This window comes from Protopterus annectens, chromosome 7.part0 (genome assembly GCF_019279795.1).
Source record: "Protopterus annectens isolate FY-2018-M chromosome 7.part0, PAN1.0, whole genome shotgun sequence".
NCBI lineage: Eukaryota > Metazoa > Chordata > Ceratodontiformes > Protopteridae > Protopterus > Protopterus annectens.
Genome location: NC_056739.1, coordinates 875,469,825 through 875,487,832, shown reverse-complemented (window position 1 = coordinate 875,487,832; position 18,008 = coordinate 875,469,825). Strand labels below are relative to the sequence as shown.

Genomic DNA, 18,008 nt, shown 5'->3' with positions numbered 1-18,008 from the left:
ATTCTCCTTGGGACCTTAACTTTGTTTTGGAAAAGGTAGCTTTATCCCCTTTTGAGACAGCTGCATCAGGTACCTTAAAATTTTGCACTTTGAAAACAGTAATCCTTTTGGCATTAACTTCAGCCTGCGGGGTCTCATGGCCATTCCTCCCTTCCTCATCTTCCACAATGATCATTTAAGCTTCAAGGAAAAACCCATCCTACATGCCTAAAGTGGTCAGTGGACTTGTTCTCAACCAAGCGGTCAGACTGCCTACCTTCTTCCCTTATCCTCAGAATAGGGATAAAGATTATTGCACTCTTTAGACATTGAATAAACCAAAACGGACCAGCATGTAGGATGTAAATTCTGGATAATAATTTATTGCTTCAATAAATCCATGTATCAGCAATGGTCAAAACCATGCTGAATAAGCAAACCGGTTTCGGCTAATGTTAGCCTTTTTCAATGCCAAATAACCATGAAAACAAAACATCACCATTTTGAGACTTACTTACAGTCCTTCTCTTAAAGAGACATTGCCCATTGTGAATGAATACAGTGTACCAACTAATTTCAAATGTACACATAATACACCCCACATGTTCAAAAATCCATAACATATTTTTATATCCAAAAAATATATAATTAAAGTATAAATATATATCGTACAGAAAATCCTAGCAAATATAAACCTAAGTTCAAACATAATAGTTGGTATAATAATTATAACCAATATACCAAGAGTAACCCAAAGCAAATAACCTGCCATTATAAATATGTAGCACAATATATATAAGGTTCAAATATGTAATATATTATAAACAAATAAGACCACCCATATTAAGTATATTGAAAATACATATGGCCTGGTTGTTTGCAACAAAAAATAAAAATCAACATATGTATGCAACCTACTAAGTTGGTTCCAATGTATTCAATCCTGGTCTGAAAAGACCCCCTAACCTGATGATCCATTTGTATTCCATATCATTGAGTTTCTTGTGCCATCCTGCTTTGATTCCTCTATGTAAAGTAATTCTGTCTATAATAATAAATGTAAAATGAGCAGAAGTGTGTTCAAGGGTGTGTTTATACAGAGCATTGGTCATACGTTTGTTTTTAATCGCACTAATATGTTCACAGACCCTGAGTTTAACAGGCCTGGAGGTCTGTCCCACATAAAATGCGGAGCAGTTACAAGTGGCCAAGTATACAGCCCAATCCGAGCTACAATTGGAAAACATCCTGATCTCAAAACCTGGGATGTATTTCTACTAGAAAACTCACTAGTTTTGGGCATGTGTTTACAAAATGAACAATGACCACATGGAAAGCTTCCCTTCAATGTTCTTCCCTCCAAAGTGGTCTGTAATGGGTTATGTGAACTATGTCTCTTGTAGTGAGTTAGAAAAGAATTTAAGTTTCTACCTCTACGGTAAGAAAAAGAACACTGTTGGGGTAATATACGGTTCAGGATTTCATGAGAAAGTAAAATGTCCCAGTGTTGATTGATTATATCAACAAATCGATTAGTATTAGCCCCATATGTGGTGACTAGCCTCAAAGTGGAATTGTTCCGTGACTTAAACTTAAGCTGTTGTTTAGATTTATATTGTAATAAATCAGAACGTGATGAATTGTTAACTGTTTTCAAAGATCTAAGAATGTTATGTTTTTGATATCCACGATCAACAAATCTATTGACAAGCTCATCACAAGAATTAGAGCCATCCTCAGGAGAAGAACATATTCTTTTCATCCTCATAAATTGAGATTTGGGGATGTTGTGGATGATGTGGCGTGGATGACAACTGTCCGCATGTAGCAGAGTGTTGTACTGAGGAAATTTCCTATAGACCGACGTAGCTAAAGTATGGTCCTGAAGTCTAGTAACCAAAACATCCAAAAACACAATGCTATCATGTTCTATGTTGGCTGAAAATCGAATTCCAAAACTGTTGTCATTTAAATAGTCCACAAAATTGGAGAGTTGTTCCCTAGTTCCACGCCACACCATCCAACAATCATCCAGATATCTTCTCCAGATGTCAAGCTGTGGCAAAAAGGAATTGTGATGTGTATCATATATATACGTGGCCTCAAAGTAACCCATGAACAAATCGGCATATATGGGGGCAAAGGACGCCCGCATTGCTGTTCCATTGACCTGCCAATAAACTTGGCCATTGTAATGAAAAATGTTTTTACTTAATACAAATTCGGTCAATTTGGTCAAAAAATTATTAAATTCTGTAGAATATAATTTTGATTTATAAAGCCAATATGAAACAGCTAAAATGCCTAATTCATGTGGTATGCTGGTATACAATGAGGCCACATCAAGGGTACACAACCACCACGAGGATTCCAATTGTGAATCTTGAACTATATTAAGAAACTTCGTTGTGTCCTGTATACGTGATCGAATGTGTTTCAATAATGGCTTTAAATATACAGTAAGGAAGCTGGATAGAGGTTCAGTTAAAGAACCACGCCCAGAGACAATAGGTCTACCTGGGGGGTTTTTTGCATCTTTATGGATTTTAGGTAACAGATAAAGGTATTGGGGGATAGGTTCCTCCACCTGTAATTCCTTAGCTACCTTTTCCGTAATTACCCCCTGAATAGTAAAAACTTCCAAAAACCTGTCTATCTCAGCCTTGAAACGTAAAGTAGGATCCAACTTTAGCTGTTGATAATAGCTAGTGTCAGACAATTGTCGAAGAGCTTCATTATTATATGTTTGATAGTCCATTACCACTATGGCACCTCCTTTATCAGCCATTGTAATGACTAGCTGATGATTATTTTTAAGATCTAATAAAGCCTGTCTTTCCATATGGCTTAAATTATTAAATTGTGGTTGATATACATTGGCATAGTGTAACTCCTTCATGATACATTCCCTGAAAATAGAAACATGTTTATTCATTGGAGCCACAAAAGTGGATTTTCTGAATCTAAATTCAGAAGATCTTTGAGACTCATTCTTATCTGAAAAAAATATTTTCAGATTAAGTAATCTACAAAAATTGTTAACATCATTTAATAAATCATGTTCCGGGACCACAGAACTTGGAACAAAGTTCAACCCTTTATTCAAAAGTGTAATCTGAGTAGGGGAAAGCACAATAGAAGAGATGTTATGAACATTATTGATTATTTTATCATTTGTTGTAACAGATTCTGTAAAGTTGGAGTACTTGAACCTAGATCTATGTTTTCTGCCCCCCCTCCTCCTGCCCTTTGATCTAAAGGGGGCATCTGTCTTCTTTTCGCCACTGGGGACGCCTGACGTGAGGACACTTCTCCATCTGAGGTGGAATAAGTTTCTTCCTCAGAAGTAAAATCTGAGGAGATATGTGGGTATCTAAGAATTGACCTAGGTCTTTTCTTATTATTATTACCCCTCTGAGTAATCTTAGGTTCACTGAATCTAACTGTTTTTTCACTAATAAAGGGCTTCCCTTTTTCATAGTCCATGAGATCGCGCTGAAATTTATTGATCTTTCTTTTCATCAGTTGTTTTTCAAGAATAGACAAATCTTTAGCCAAATTGGAAATGTGCTGAGAATAATACTGCTGTTTGTTAAATTGTTCAGCCTCCAAACACAAACCTTGAATGTCTGACAAATTAGTGGAGATAGTTCTGTCATAATATTTTAACAAACAACCTAAAAAAAGCATGGATGCTGAGTGTTGTGCGTCTGCCCAATCTTTAGATAACTCCTCATCAATATGTGCCACCAAAGGTTGTAGCCGTACCCTCAACCCCCTTGGTGTTATGTTCTTGGCTTGATAAGCTTTGAACAGCTTCATGTGCCAAACATTCGTTCGTAAGATTTTCATCTGTCTTCCCAATTTAGTAAATATATAACTACATTTTTGTTCATCATTGGTTATAGATTCAGTTATGTTTGAACTGGCATTAGTGGTCAGGCCAAACACCTCCAAATTGTCCTTGTCAGCTGCCAATCCATGTAAGATGTCATTTAAATCCATTCTGAAATAATTCAAAAAAGCCAATATGATGAAAAAGCCTCAATTCTTATAAAATTTCTGAAACAGCCAAAGACAGAAAAAACTTTTTGGAACAATCACAGACTAAAAAAAGGGGGATCTGTCTATTATTAGAAAAAATATACTATAAACCTAACTAGAATATTTTAGTCCAAACCAAAAACCAAGACATCCCATATGCACCATATTAGAAACCATATTATTATATGTGACAAAAGGTACATGGATATCTATGGCAATAATCATGGACTCTCCCAATATCATAATACTAATAAATGGGACACAACCTCCAAGTGAACCAATATCTTGATAAAAAATATAAATAGTTTGGCATATACAAAGAGACAAAAATAATCAAAATGAACCAGAATGACCTTCGTCTCATCTGGTAAATATATAACCTATTTTAGACCAGATTGAAATGAGCCAGATTGGTTATAATTATTTGAATTGTATTATTTTTAAACCAGATCGACCTTCATCTCCTCTGGTATAGATAATTCACAACTTCAAAAAAGTAAAAATACTTGTTACAAACCAGAATGACCTTCGTCTCATCTGGTACTAGTGTAGTCCATATTAAACAAAATTCAAATAAGCCAAAAGAGGTATTTAAACCAGAACGACCTTCATCTCATCTGGTATGATATCGGACCATCTGGCCCCCCAACAAAATTATTTGAGTCTCCTTATTCTGATCTCAAAAATGTGGTAAATACAATGTTAAATATATTTTAACCACACATAGTCAAACAAATATATTATATTTTGTGCCCAAATATTTGCTGCTGTGAATGTTCCAGAAAAATTGAATCCAATGGAAAATATAGTCAGTGTGTCTCAACCAATAATGCCAGTTGATATCTAAAAAACAGTTTCAAACAGTGTAATTCCTACCACCTGTAACTAATAAAACCCAAAAGAGAATGGGTCTATCTAATGTAGTATGTAGTAACACTATATAATGAATAAATAGTGTCCAAGACCCACAATTTCCTAGTTTAAATAACATGTAATCCTGAAAGTTGCACTGACCGGCCCGTGCCACTATTGCAAAATAGTAGACCTATCATAGTTGTCATTCGCCCAACCGTAACGTTTTACTAATCAGGCCCAAAACACTGTTAAAGCCAAGAACATAACACCAAGGGGGTTGAGGGTACGGCCACAACCTTTGGTGGCACATATTGATGAGGAGTTATCTAAAGATTGGGCAGACGCACAACACTCAGCATCCATGCTTTTTGTAGGTTGTTTGTTAAAATATTATGACAGAACTATCTCCACTAATTTGTCAGACATTCAAGGTTTGTGTTTGGAGGCTGAACAATTTAACAAACAGCAGTATTATTCTCAGCACATTTCCAATTTGGCTAAAGATTTGTCTATTCTTGAAAAACAACTGATGAAAAGAAAGATCAATAAATTTCAGCGCGATCTCATGGACTATGAAAAAGGGAAGCCCTTTATTAGTCAAAAAACAGTTAGATTCAGTGAACCTAAGATTACTCAGAGGGGTAATAATAATAAGAAAAGACCTAGGTCAATTCTTAGATACCCACATACCTCCTCAGATTTTACTTCTGAGGAAGAAACTTATTCCACCTCAGATGGAGAAGTGTCCTCACGTCAGGCGTCCCCAGTGGCGAAAAGGAGACAGATGCCCCCTTTAGATCAAAGGGCAGGAGGAGGGGGGGCAGAAAACATAGATCTAGGTTCAAGTACTCCAACTTTACAGAATCTGTTACAACAAATGATAAAATAATCAATAATGTTCATAACATCTCTTCTATTGTACTTTCCCCTACTCAGATTACACTTTTGAATAAAGGGTTGAACTTTGTTCCAAGTTCTGTGGTTCCGGAACATGATTTATTAAATGATGTTAACAATTTTTGTAGATTACTTAATCTGAAAATATTTTTTTCAGATAAGAATGAGTCTCAAAGATCTACTGAATTTAGATTCAGAAAATCCACTTTTGTGGCTCCAATGAATAAACATGTTTCTATTTTCAGGGAATGTATCATGAAGGAGTTACACTATGCCAATGTATATCAACCACAATTTAATAATTTAAGCCATATGGAAAGACAGGCTTTATTAGATCTTAAAAATAATCATCAGCTAGTCATTACAATGGCTGATAAAGGAGGTGCCATAGTGGTAATGGACTATCAAACATATAATAATGAAGCTCTTCGACAATTGTCTGACACTAGCTATTATCAACAGCTAAAGTTGGATCCCACTTTACGTTTCAAGGCTGAGATAGACAGGTTTTTGGAAGTTTTTACTATTCAGGGGGTAATTACGGAAAAGGTAGCTAAGGAATTACAGGTGGAGGAACCTATCCCCCAATACCTTTATCTGTTACCTAAAATCCATAAAGATGCAAAAAACCCCCCAGGTAGACCTATTGTCTCTGGGCGTGGTTCTTTAACTGAACCTCTATCCAGCTTCCTTACTGTATATTTAAAGCCATTATTGAAACACATTCGATCACGTATACAGGACACAACGGAGTTTCTTAATATAGTTCAAGATTCACAATTGGAATCCTCGTGGTGGTTGTGTACCCTTGATGTGGCCTCATTGTATACCAGCATACCACATGAATTAGGCATTTTAGCTGTTTCATATTGGCTTTATAAATCAAAATTATATTCTACAGAATTTAATAATTTTTTGACCAAATTGACCGAATTTGTATTAAGTAAAAACATTTTTCATTACAATGGCCAAGTTTATTAGCAGGTCAATGGAACAGCAATGGGGGCGTCCTTTGCCCCCATATATGCCGATTTGTTCATGGGTTACTTTGAGGCCACGTATATATATATATGATACACATCACAATTCCTTTTTGCCACAGCTTGACATCTGGAGAAGATATCTGGATGATTGTTGGATGGTGTGGCGTGGAACTAGGGAACAACTCTCCAATTTTGTGGACTATTTAAATGACAACAGTTTTGGAATTCGATTTTCAGCCAACATAGAACATGATAGCATTGTGTTTTTGGATGTTTAGGTTACTAGACTTCAGGACCATACTTTAGCTACGTCGGTCTATAGGAAATTTCCTCAGTACAACACTCTGCTACATGCGGACAGTTGTCATCCACGCCACATCATCCACAACATCCCCAAATCTCAATTTATGAGGATGAAAAGAATATGTTCTTCTCCTGAGGATGGCTCTAATTCTTGTGATGAGCTTGTCAATAGATTTGTTGATCGTGGATATCAAAAACATAACATTCTTAGATCTTTGAAAACAGTTAACAATTCATCACGTTCTGATTTATTACAATATAAATGTAAACAACAGCTTAAGTTTAAGTCACGGAACAATTCCACTTTGAGGCTAGTCACCACATATGGGGCTAATACTAATCGATTTGTTGATATAATCAATCAACACTGGGACATTTTACTTTCTCATGAAATCCTGAACCGTATATTACCCCAACAGTGTTCTTTTTCTTACCGTAGAGGTAGAAACTTAAATTCTTTTCTAACTCACTACAAGAGACATAGTTCACATAACCCATTACAGACCACTTTGGAGGAAGAACATTGAAGGAAGCTTTCCATGTGGTCATTGTTCATTTTGTAAACACATGCCCAAAACTAGTGAGTTTTCTAGTAGAAATACATCCCAGGTTTTTGAGATCAGGATGTTTTCCAATTGTAGCTCGGATTGGGCTGTATACTTGGCCACTTGTAACTGCTCCGCATTTTATGTGGGACAGACCTCCAGGCCTGTTAAACTCAGGGTCTGTGAACATATTAGTGCGATTAAAAACAAACGTATGACCAATGCTCTATATAAACACACCCTTGAACACACTTCTGCTCATTTTACATTTATTATTATAGACAGAATTACTTTACATAGAGGAATCAAAGCAGGATGGCACAAGAAACTCAATGATATGGAATACAAATGGATTATCAGGTTAGGGGGTCTTTTCAGACCAGGATTGAATACATTGGAACCAACTTAGTAGGTTGCATACATATGTTGATTTTTATTTTTTGTTGCAAATAACCAGGCCATATGTATTTTCAATATACTTAATATGGGTGGTCTTATTTGTTTATAACATATTACATATTTGAACCTTATATATATTGTGCTACATATTTATAATGGCAGGTTATTTGCTTTGGGTTACTCTTGGTATATTGGTTATAATTATTATACCAACTATTATGTTTGAACTTAGGTTTATATTTGCTAGGATTTTCTGTACGATATATATTTATACTTTAATTATATATTTTTTGGATATAAAAATATGTTATGGATTTTTGAACATGTGGGGTGTATTATGTGTACATTTGAAATTAGTTGGTACACTGTATTCATTCACAATGGGCAATGTCTCTTTAAGAGAAGGACTATAAGTAAGTCTCAAAATGGTGATGTTTTGTTTTCATGGTTATTTGGCATTGAAAAAGGCTAACATTAGCCGAAACCGGTTTGCTTATTCAGCATGGTTTTGACCATTGCTGATACATGGATTTATTGAAGCAATAAATTATTATCCAGAATTTACATCCTACATGCTGGTCCGTTTTGGTTTATTCAGTTTTCGTTGCTGGTTGGACCGGGCACGCTGATCTCACGTGCGTGACATTTTGGGCTTGGTTGCACTCTTTAGACATTCACAGACAGCTGATGATTTACCTAGATAAAACTAGGGGCATCAGAAGTACAAATAAACTGTTTGTTTTGTTCATGGCATACAGATTAGGCCAACCAATTTCCAAGCAATCTGTTGCTCCCTAGATCTCATAGGCTGTTTTATGGAAAGACTCTACCTTACTGCCCAAATGCTGACCTCACTCGAGCAGTAGCTTCCTCAGGTGCTTTCTACAGAGATGTTGACACTAGGTCTGTATTAGAACCAGCCACTTGGTCTTTTGTTCACACCTTTACAAAACACTTCGTTGGATGCTTTCTCAAGGTCCAGGGCAGTGTTTCCCAGAATCATTCTGTCTGGCATCCTGAACTCTTCCTCTTCTGGTTTCTTTTAACTGACCATCCTCTTTCTCTACATCTCTGGGAATCTCTCATGTTAAGAGAACTGCAACAGTGAGTCAGTCAGGACACTACAATTGTGTAAGAACTTACCATAGCAGTAGATGTCCCACTGATCACTGTTACAGTATTCCTTCCCTCCCATCTATCCTCCTTTCTTTAGTCCTTCACCTCTCATTGGCATTAACACTTCACCTTTCTTACACACACAAGCACATTTTACACCACAGGATCTTATTTTCAGAGAAGGAACTTGCTTGCCCTGTTCAACCTAAGCCCCTCCTAGTTGATCTTTCTCTTCCTTGGTCTTCTTCAGACTGATGCTGGCTTGGAGATAGTCTGAGGATCTTGTATGTACATCCAGTTTTATAGCCTGATGGCTGTGAGCTGACGTCATCGCCCGGATGTACATTGTATGAATGTAAACCTTTGGTACTCCAGCCATACATCAGTGAGCAAAACCCTTCTGTTAAGAATACTGTAACAGTCATCAGTAGGACATCTACTGTTATGGTAAGTTCTTACATAACTGTACTTTCTTGGCCTTATCGATTGCACTTGAAGGCCTGTTCGTGGTTATAGCAGGGGAGTTATGTTCAAGGATATTTCCTGAGGGGAGTCAGGGGATGTAACTGGAGATAAATTTGTCAGCCAATAGATTAGCTATGTTTTCCGGCTCACTATAGGTGACTCCATTTACAGTTATTTTGGCACATTGCTGTGTACTGTCTTTGCAGTTGTGGACTTAAAGAAAGTTTGGCCTGGGAGGCTATATTTCTACCTCATATTTGGCTTTGGTAGACTTTATTAGCCCTTTGAGTTGCCTGTTTAGACTGACGAGGGAGTTTTTATCTTGCTAAGGATTGCACTTCATAATTTTTGCCATGATTTTTTTCCATTTGTCAATGTTTTGATGCTAGGATTCCACCAGAGTGGCATTTTTTTTTGGTTTGTCCTGTGATTATTCCTGATAGCTGGCAAGGATGTGGCATTGGACTTTCCCAATAGTAATTTGGGTGTGTAGAAGCTCAAGTGCATCATATTGTTTGACCAGCCTTGAGATGTGTTTATCTTTTATGTAAATCGAGACACCTGTACCTTTTGTACCTTTCTGTGCAGTAGCTGGTCTAACTATGTGGAAGGCATTATAACCCTGAACTGCCAGGGTGCTCTCCATGGCTTTAAACCCATGTCTCAGTAACTGACTATGTCGTTATTCTCCAGGATGAAGAATGCTTGCAAGAAGTGGAGTTTCTTTTTAGACTCCTGGCATTGAGCAGTGACGCCTTTAGATTTTCTTGGGTTGGTTTTGCCATGCCAGAAGGTTTGTCAGATTAGCAATGCCTACAAAAAAGGCTTTGTGGAGGAGAACAGTGTTTTAGCCAACATTTGAAAGCCTAGAAGGAGACAGGTACAGACCATCCCTGATAAAGCAGCATGGTCTGTTGATTCATATCCTCCCATGCTGACAGATATTATACCCCTTTCGAGTGACACCAAAAACTAAGTCCATTAAATTCAATTATCTTCTATTCTTATTGTGGCTCCTTCCTTGGAGAAGGTGGAATGCTGCTCAGTGCTAGGCTTATACCAGCCTGGGACACAGTCCAAGAGCTCCATCATGTGTCTGTCAATATAGTCCGTGGAGGTATGTCTCAAGTCATTCACACCTACATGGACTATGACTAAGTCATATTGGTCTGGTGGTTCAGCAACCTGAGTGCTTGAGTGATATGGCAGGTCTTGGTCCTAATAGGTAGCTGATTGTGTCTTTTTCCTTATTCAGCCTGATGAGTGTGTCTCACAATGAAGTCTCCAATTACCAAAATATTGGGTTGTGTGATAGCTTGCCTCATGGGCTTAGAAGTTGAGATGCAGTGGGATATGGCAATGTGTGTCATGTGGGTGGTGTTTTGGTAAAGTGCTTTGAGGTTGCCAAGGATACTTGCTGTAAATTCGAGGTCTCGGAGGAATTTGGGGTTTAGGAAGATGCATTTAAGAGAAACAGCATGAGTGGGTCTGTGTGTTTGGTCCGTACTGGGTGTAATGTTTGCTTTACTGATGACCTGTATGTATGCGAGAGTCTTGCATCCAGTAATGTTTTGTAAATACATCTCTCGCATATCGTATGATTTTGTGTGTGAATTAGATGGTTGTCAGTTAAAATGAGTCAATTGCTACATTGCCTGAGAACGCCCATAGCCACCAAACTGGCAGCAGATTTAAGAGGTAAGTGCATATCCATGGTTACAGATCCGTATGTGATCTACAAAGAGACCATTCACAAGTGGAGTCCCTTAGAGATTGGTCCTGGGACTGCTCCTTTTTGGAATTTACTTCTCTGAAGTAAAGGGCCTCTGGCTAACCAAATTTGCAGATGATTACAAATTAGGAGCGGTCATAGAATCCCCCACCAGCACTAATGTTCTCCAGTAAGGGCTGAGACAAACAAATAACTTGTCAGAGCCATGGAATTAAACTAAATACCAAAAAATGCATAATAGTGTCCTTTGGAAAGCCGTCCACCCCTGATAACTATCATGGCGACGTCACACCCCTAAGATTGAACCCAGTAGTCAGGGACTTGGGGGGGGGGCACACAGTAATCTAGCCTTTGACACTGTCTACAGTAGTGAAGAAATAATTATATGTTGTGCAATTTATAAACAATGGTATGGCATTTAGGTCCAAGAAGTCTTTGTTCCACTGTAGTCCGCATTCATCAGACCTATCATTCAGTACAGTGCTCCCTTTCGTATGTACCTAACGAAGCACATCCAACAACTGGAACATCCATAGAGGTTCCTCACTAAAAGACTACAGGACATAAGTAACATGTCCTATGCAGACCGCCTCAAAGCCCATTTCCTGTATTGTCTCCTACAGGTTGTTGAGGGGAGATCTGTGCCTGGCATACAAGGCATTCAGACCTGAACCTCCTGCATATCTGTGAAAACAAACAGTGACAAACTTACCCATTCAGTTGGATGGGTTACAGGAAATTCATCCCTGGTTTGGCACCTGTGTCTGTAATGGACACGGGCATTCTATAAATGGTTCATCTCCTAGGCCCCTTCTTGTAAAGGTTTCATCTCCCAAGCTCCTGCTTACACTTATCAAGGGTACCAGAACTTGCCAGTGATTTGGGATGCATGGCTAGACTTGAAAAGGGCGCAATGGTTTAGTCTAGCACATACCTGTGAACCTATGAACAAGGTATGGTATAAAAGGGGTTTACAACTGGCTAGTTTGGGTGCTGTAGGAGTATAGACTACAAACAAGACCATCTAAGACTAAATTCTTGGAGTGGTGCTCCTCAAAGCCCAGGCTAGTTGCTATTTATACAACTTAGTACTGCGGAAAATTCAGTAGTAGTTTTATAGGGAAAATGTCAGTTCTAAGTACTTGTGTCTGTATAGAGCACTGCTAACCACCTCTGCACAACAAGTGGTGTCTCACAAATACAACAACTTTATACTGCACAGAAGGAGACAAAGCAAGCTAGACCTTTGGTCATTCAGAAACGCACACTCTTGAGGTATTAGACAGCGATTCACAGCTCAGAATGGACATTGCTTTCTTCTACTGCCACTAGAAGGCATGCCAACGTTTTCTTAAAGTAAAAACTTTGTAGGAAGGAGTCCAAGGTGCAAGGACACAGCAGTCCTACAGTAAAATGACCAACAGCCTTGGAATTGACTGTGCAGAACCCAGGAGTACTTCAAAATTAAAAATGATTGCAGATATAAGCAGAAATAGAGGAGCAGCACTTACACATAACAAGCAGAAGTGCAAATTTGGCAATGCAGAACACTTATCTAGTCTTGATAGCTTTGGAATAAGGCAGAAACCCTCGAAAAGCAGTGACATTGTTGCCATGCGTTGGTTAAATTTGTCTAAATGAGCCAAGAGTCACTCAAGCATGAGAACTTCGTATAGGCAGGAAAAGTCACAAAAAAAAAAGAAAGAAAAAAAACTAACCCCATGGCCAATAACAAACACATACTTTGAGGTATCAGACTGATTTAAATACTGTTCACAAGGAGGGTGGTTGGGCTCTGAAACACAATACCACTGATGATGGCACAGTGTAGATTAGCAGAGTGGTTCAAGAACAAGATGGGTGAAAAAAGAGATGAGTAGGAGCTGCATCTTTTTGGTAGACTCCATATAATGTATCACTTCTCTCAGCATCTTTGCACATTAATTAGTGCTATATAAAAATGGGTCATTGCCCAGCTCTGTAAGGCTTTCTCTATATATAGTGATCTTGGTAATACTGATAAGACCTTGCAGTTTCACAAAGAAAATGTTAGGTTTCAAAACCATGATGAAACACTGTGTGTGTAGAGAGAGCTTAAACAATGTATTGAGACTTTTGCCAGAGTAAAATATTTTTGCTTTTCTAAGGTGTCTTTTTATACATTAAATCTAGAAGTATGATTTGTTAAGGTAACATTGCACAGTATGAGTTTTTCTGTTAAAAAAAATAAACCAAAAAAAAAAAAAAAACAATAGACCGAAGACTGATCTGGAATGACTAATCCAATAGAATGTCTGGAAATTATATTTTGTTGATTTTTCTCCCTGTGTGTGTGTGTGTGTGTGTGTGTGTATATATATATATATATATATATATATATATATATATATATATGTGTGTGTATATATATATATATCTATATATATCTATATATATATGTGTGTGTATATATATATATATATATATATATATATGTGTGTGTGTGTATATATATATATATATATATATATATATATATATATATATATATATATATATATATATATATATAGATAGATACCAGAGGAGACCTTTGTACTCCCTCTCTATTCTAACTAACTCACTCTGAAGTCACAAAACCTTGTAGAACGTTATAAAACCTATTTGTTTATTTATTTGTTAATTGGATAGGTGGGCTTGACCCAATGGGCAGTTTTTAAGCCATGGTGAGGCACATTGGTAGCATAATACAGTGCACTAGTTATGCTGTTTCAAAGGTTATAGTATATCATGCAAGGTAAATGTATATAAACCAGCTAAAATAAGGTTATAAATTTCATAATCAGTTATTTAAATACAAGTGACAACACACAGTATTAGTTAGCTTTGTACCTAACATGGTTTAGTTCTATGTTTTAGTTCCTTCATTGGTGCGTGCTGGGTGGTAGGAAGTGGACTAGCTTGTTGGGTGGCCTACCCACCCCTAGTGGACCACCCCCAGTGCCTCCCCTAGCTCTGCTTCAGGCTCTTGCCACAAGGTAGCATGCTTCTGCAGACTGAATCCTTCTGTTTGTACATATGCACAATGGCAATACGTGCTCCCCGGGACCACGCTCTATGGCTTCAGCATGTAGTGCTTCTGCTAGGAGTCACTGAAGTGCAGTGCCAGAATGTGGAATAGTATCAAAGGCTTTGGCCAGGTCAGGGTAGGAGGTGTGCACTGTCTTCCACTCATCCATGGCTTTGGTACTCAGGCTTCATCCCAGCCGAGTGGACAGCCACTGTCATCTCTTTGCACACAGGTGGAGCATCTACTGATCCAGGAAATTATAGACCCATCAGCCTAACTAGCATGATCTGCAAGGCCATGGAGTGTATTGGCATGGAACTCATTAACAAGTACAGTGGCAACCTCCAAACACTCTATCCCACATAGTTTGGTTTTGTCAAGGGGAGGTCATGCCTGTTATATTTGGTTGACTTCTTTGAGACAGTCAACAAAGCCATGGATGAGGGGAAGACTGTGCACACCATCTACCTTGACCTGGCCAAAGTCTTTGATACTATTCCCCACTCAGATATAATAGATAAACTCTCTCAACTAGGCATCAATCCGTATGTTACTAGATGGGTAGCAAACTGGCTGGCTGTGGCTAATAGAACCCACCTAGTCAAAATAGGGGAAGACATCTCAAGCAGTAGACCCGTAATGAGCGGTGTACCCCATGAATCAGTCTTGGGGCCTCTGTTGTTTGGGATATACTTTTCTGAGGTGCAGGCCAAAACCAGTGGGCTACGGCTGACCAGCTCCACTTGAGTAACCCGCATGAGCGACCTCAATCTGGTCTGTGATGTCAGTAGGACTTGTTGATGGGACAGAGTTGTATCCCATAGTCTACCCACTTATGTGGAATAGATTCCCCTCCACGTCAAACAGAGTACCTCATTAACCCTTTTTAAGTGCAACCTGGATAACTGGATGGGGAACAGAAAATACACCCCTGGGATTCTACCTGTGTCCCTGCTAGACAGGGGCATCCGGTGCGGATTTGTCTTAACATGGGCTAAATTCTTGGCTAGGCTTGTAAGGGCCTCGGGGCCAATAGCCTAGTAACTTCCTGTGATCTGGGATAAGGTTAATCGCAATGGAGAAGGGGTTTTCCTGTAAACTACATACAGTGTACCCTTTAAGAACTTCCATTGCCAAGCTGAATAGTAATTAAAATCTGTTACATGAGTTTAAAAGATGTGGTATCAGCTAAAGTGCCTCACAGGTACTTTAATGAAAAGGAGGAACTGAAGGTGCTACAAGTGCTTCTACATGAGGCAGGTGTTGATTAGTGGTTGATGGATAAGTGCAATTTCTCTGACCTCCTAAAGGTACAGCTGACATGAATAACAGCTCAAATGTACTCCAAAGTGTATAAAAAATGTATTCCAAAGTGTGTGTTGTAGGTATTTACAGAGCTAGAAGTAACCTGAAGGTGTTAAATTTGCAGCTTACATGAAGAGGGGTGATTGTTGTGGTGAAGGGGGACTGTCTTAGTTTCCATGATCCTTAAAATCCTGGTCAAGTAAGGCATGCACTGCACTTTGAATCAGAAGCAGTATTTAAGTATATTACAGAAAAAGTAATTATTTTCTGAAAGCTTATTTTAATGTTCTGTATCTAGTCATTCATTAGATGACTAGTAACAGTCCATGCAAACAAAGCCAGTCAGAAGTATAGGTTTAACAAAAAAGATCACTGTTGAATGGAGCCCATTACTCTAAAACATTGCAAATATCAGATCTTTTTGTGTCATTTTCTGTATATTTGTGTGGATCATCTGGCTGGGGGGTAAAGTACATCTTGTACAAGTTCATTCATTCAATCTTTGGTACCCACTTAGTTCTGCTTAGGGTGATTGAGGAGCCAGAAGCAATCACTAAGCACACAACAGTTAACAAGTCTTGGTGGGGATGTCACATATGTGTGTGTGTGTGTGTGTGTGTGTGTGTGTGTGTGTGTGTGTGTGTGTGTGTATACACACACACACACACACACACACACACTCTCACAGAAGACAATTTAGGAGGATCACTTTTTACCTGTTGGCATGTCTTTTCAAGTAGGGGGAAACTGGAAACCCCAGGAGGAACCCACTTGGAGACAAGTGTAGACATAGTAAAGTAGGCAACTTAACCAGTAACCAAACCACAAACCAAAATACTGTCAGGTGGCAATGCTAACTACCGTGCCACTCTCTTGTAAGAGCTGCAAGTGAGAAATTATTTTGCTTATTAAATCATATAAATGAAATGACAGATTTTTAATTTGTATTCTATGATTTGACAAGCCACTCACTTTTTAAATGTCATTCTTCTTGACCTTGTGATTTCATCGTTATAAGCCGGCTGAACTTCCTTTACAGTGTAAACATATAATCTCCACATTCATTTTTTTATGAGGTATAATCACAGAAATTCATGAGAACTTGTTTTTGCTTTCTAGAGTTAAAGGAACAGTAACATTACTTGTAAGTTTACATTTTATAGTCAGTGGTCTACCTGTATGTCACTGCTGTTTCCTCTTTCTTTGGCAGACTTTTGGATATTGTGTCACGTTATGGGAAAAACTACATTGTGTGGCAAGAAGTTTTCGACAACAAAGTTAAGGTAAGCAGATAAGCACAATGGACATTTGGCAGATAATATTTGAGTGTATTAACAGTAAAGGTATATGATATTGAAAAGTCTTGTGTAGTACATGGAGAGCTACGGTTATACTCAGAATTTGGGAAAAAGACAACTTTAAGACCTTTCTGATATAAGAAGGGTGCTTGACAAAATTTTGTGAAGGACCTTTAGGCACTGTTAAGTTTCAGTCTCTTGCTAGAGTATTAATAGTAGTCAGTGATGGCCACCACAGAAGAGCAGTGAGAAGCTAGAACAGATTTAAAAGCTATTAGACACTTCACTGCCATGTGGTGTGTATAATGTGAACTGACAGCTTTTAAAGCTGTTACTTTATCAGATGGACACTAGGCTTCAGCTTGCTGTCTGTGTGGCAGTACTAAGTGTTTCGAAGTCCTGCACTTTTATTCTTCTCTAGCTAGTAGTTCATTAGAGCAACTGAAGCTGTATATACTACAGTGAATTATGATCAGGTTTGTCCAAATGTAAGTCATTTGTCACATGTTCTCAGCATGGATGTCGGGATTCCCCTTGCCCTTGAGATAAGTTTTTTAACATTTATGACTTGCACAAATAACAGCTAGATTACGATTGGAGACATTATCGTAATCCTATGTGTTATTGTCTGTACTCTCAAATTCCTTCTCATATTTCTTTTCATCTGCCATCTTTTTAAAGGAGGGGCATTGTTTCTGTAGAAATTTAAAGACTTTTATAATGACCCAGTTTTGTAGTTTTTAGATGGCTGACTCTCACCGTTAGTTTTGGGTCCCTCATCCTTTAAACCATACTTTGCTGACCTACTTCAGTATAAACATTTGTGAAGGACTACATTCACTGGTTTGAAGTCATTTAAAGCAACATACAATGTACCATGAGATACTTGCCATCCTGTGAAAACTGCCTCACTTTCAATTGCATTAATCTGTTGTCGCTTTCATTGATCCTCACCAGTGAGTTTAGGATCTGTCCTCTGGTCCGATCCGGCCTTTCCAAAGACTGATGCCTCGTTCTCGAGCTCCTCCCACTACCATA

General features: G+C 38.2%; 1 protein-coding gene across 1 annotated transcript in view; it reads left to right on the top strand.

The window, feature by feature from the left end:
- LOC122806757 (beta-hexosaminidase subunit alpha-like) overlaps window positions 1–18,008 on the top strand; it is a 906,429-nt gene that overhangs the window by 507,745 nt on the left and 380,676 nt on the right. Inside the window, exon 10 of the mRNA XM_044077450.1 lies at window positions 16,883–16,955. Coding sequence (XP_043933385.1) covers window positions 16,883–16,955 — 73 coding nt within the window. The remainder of the gene's footprint in view (window positions 1–16,882; window positions 16,956–18,008) is intronic.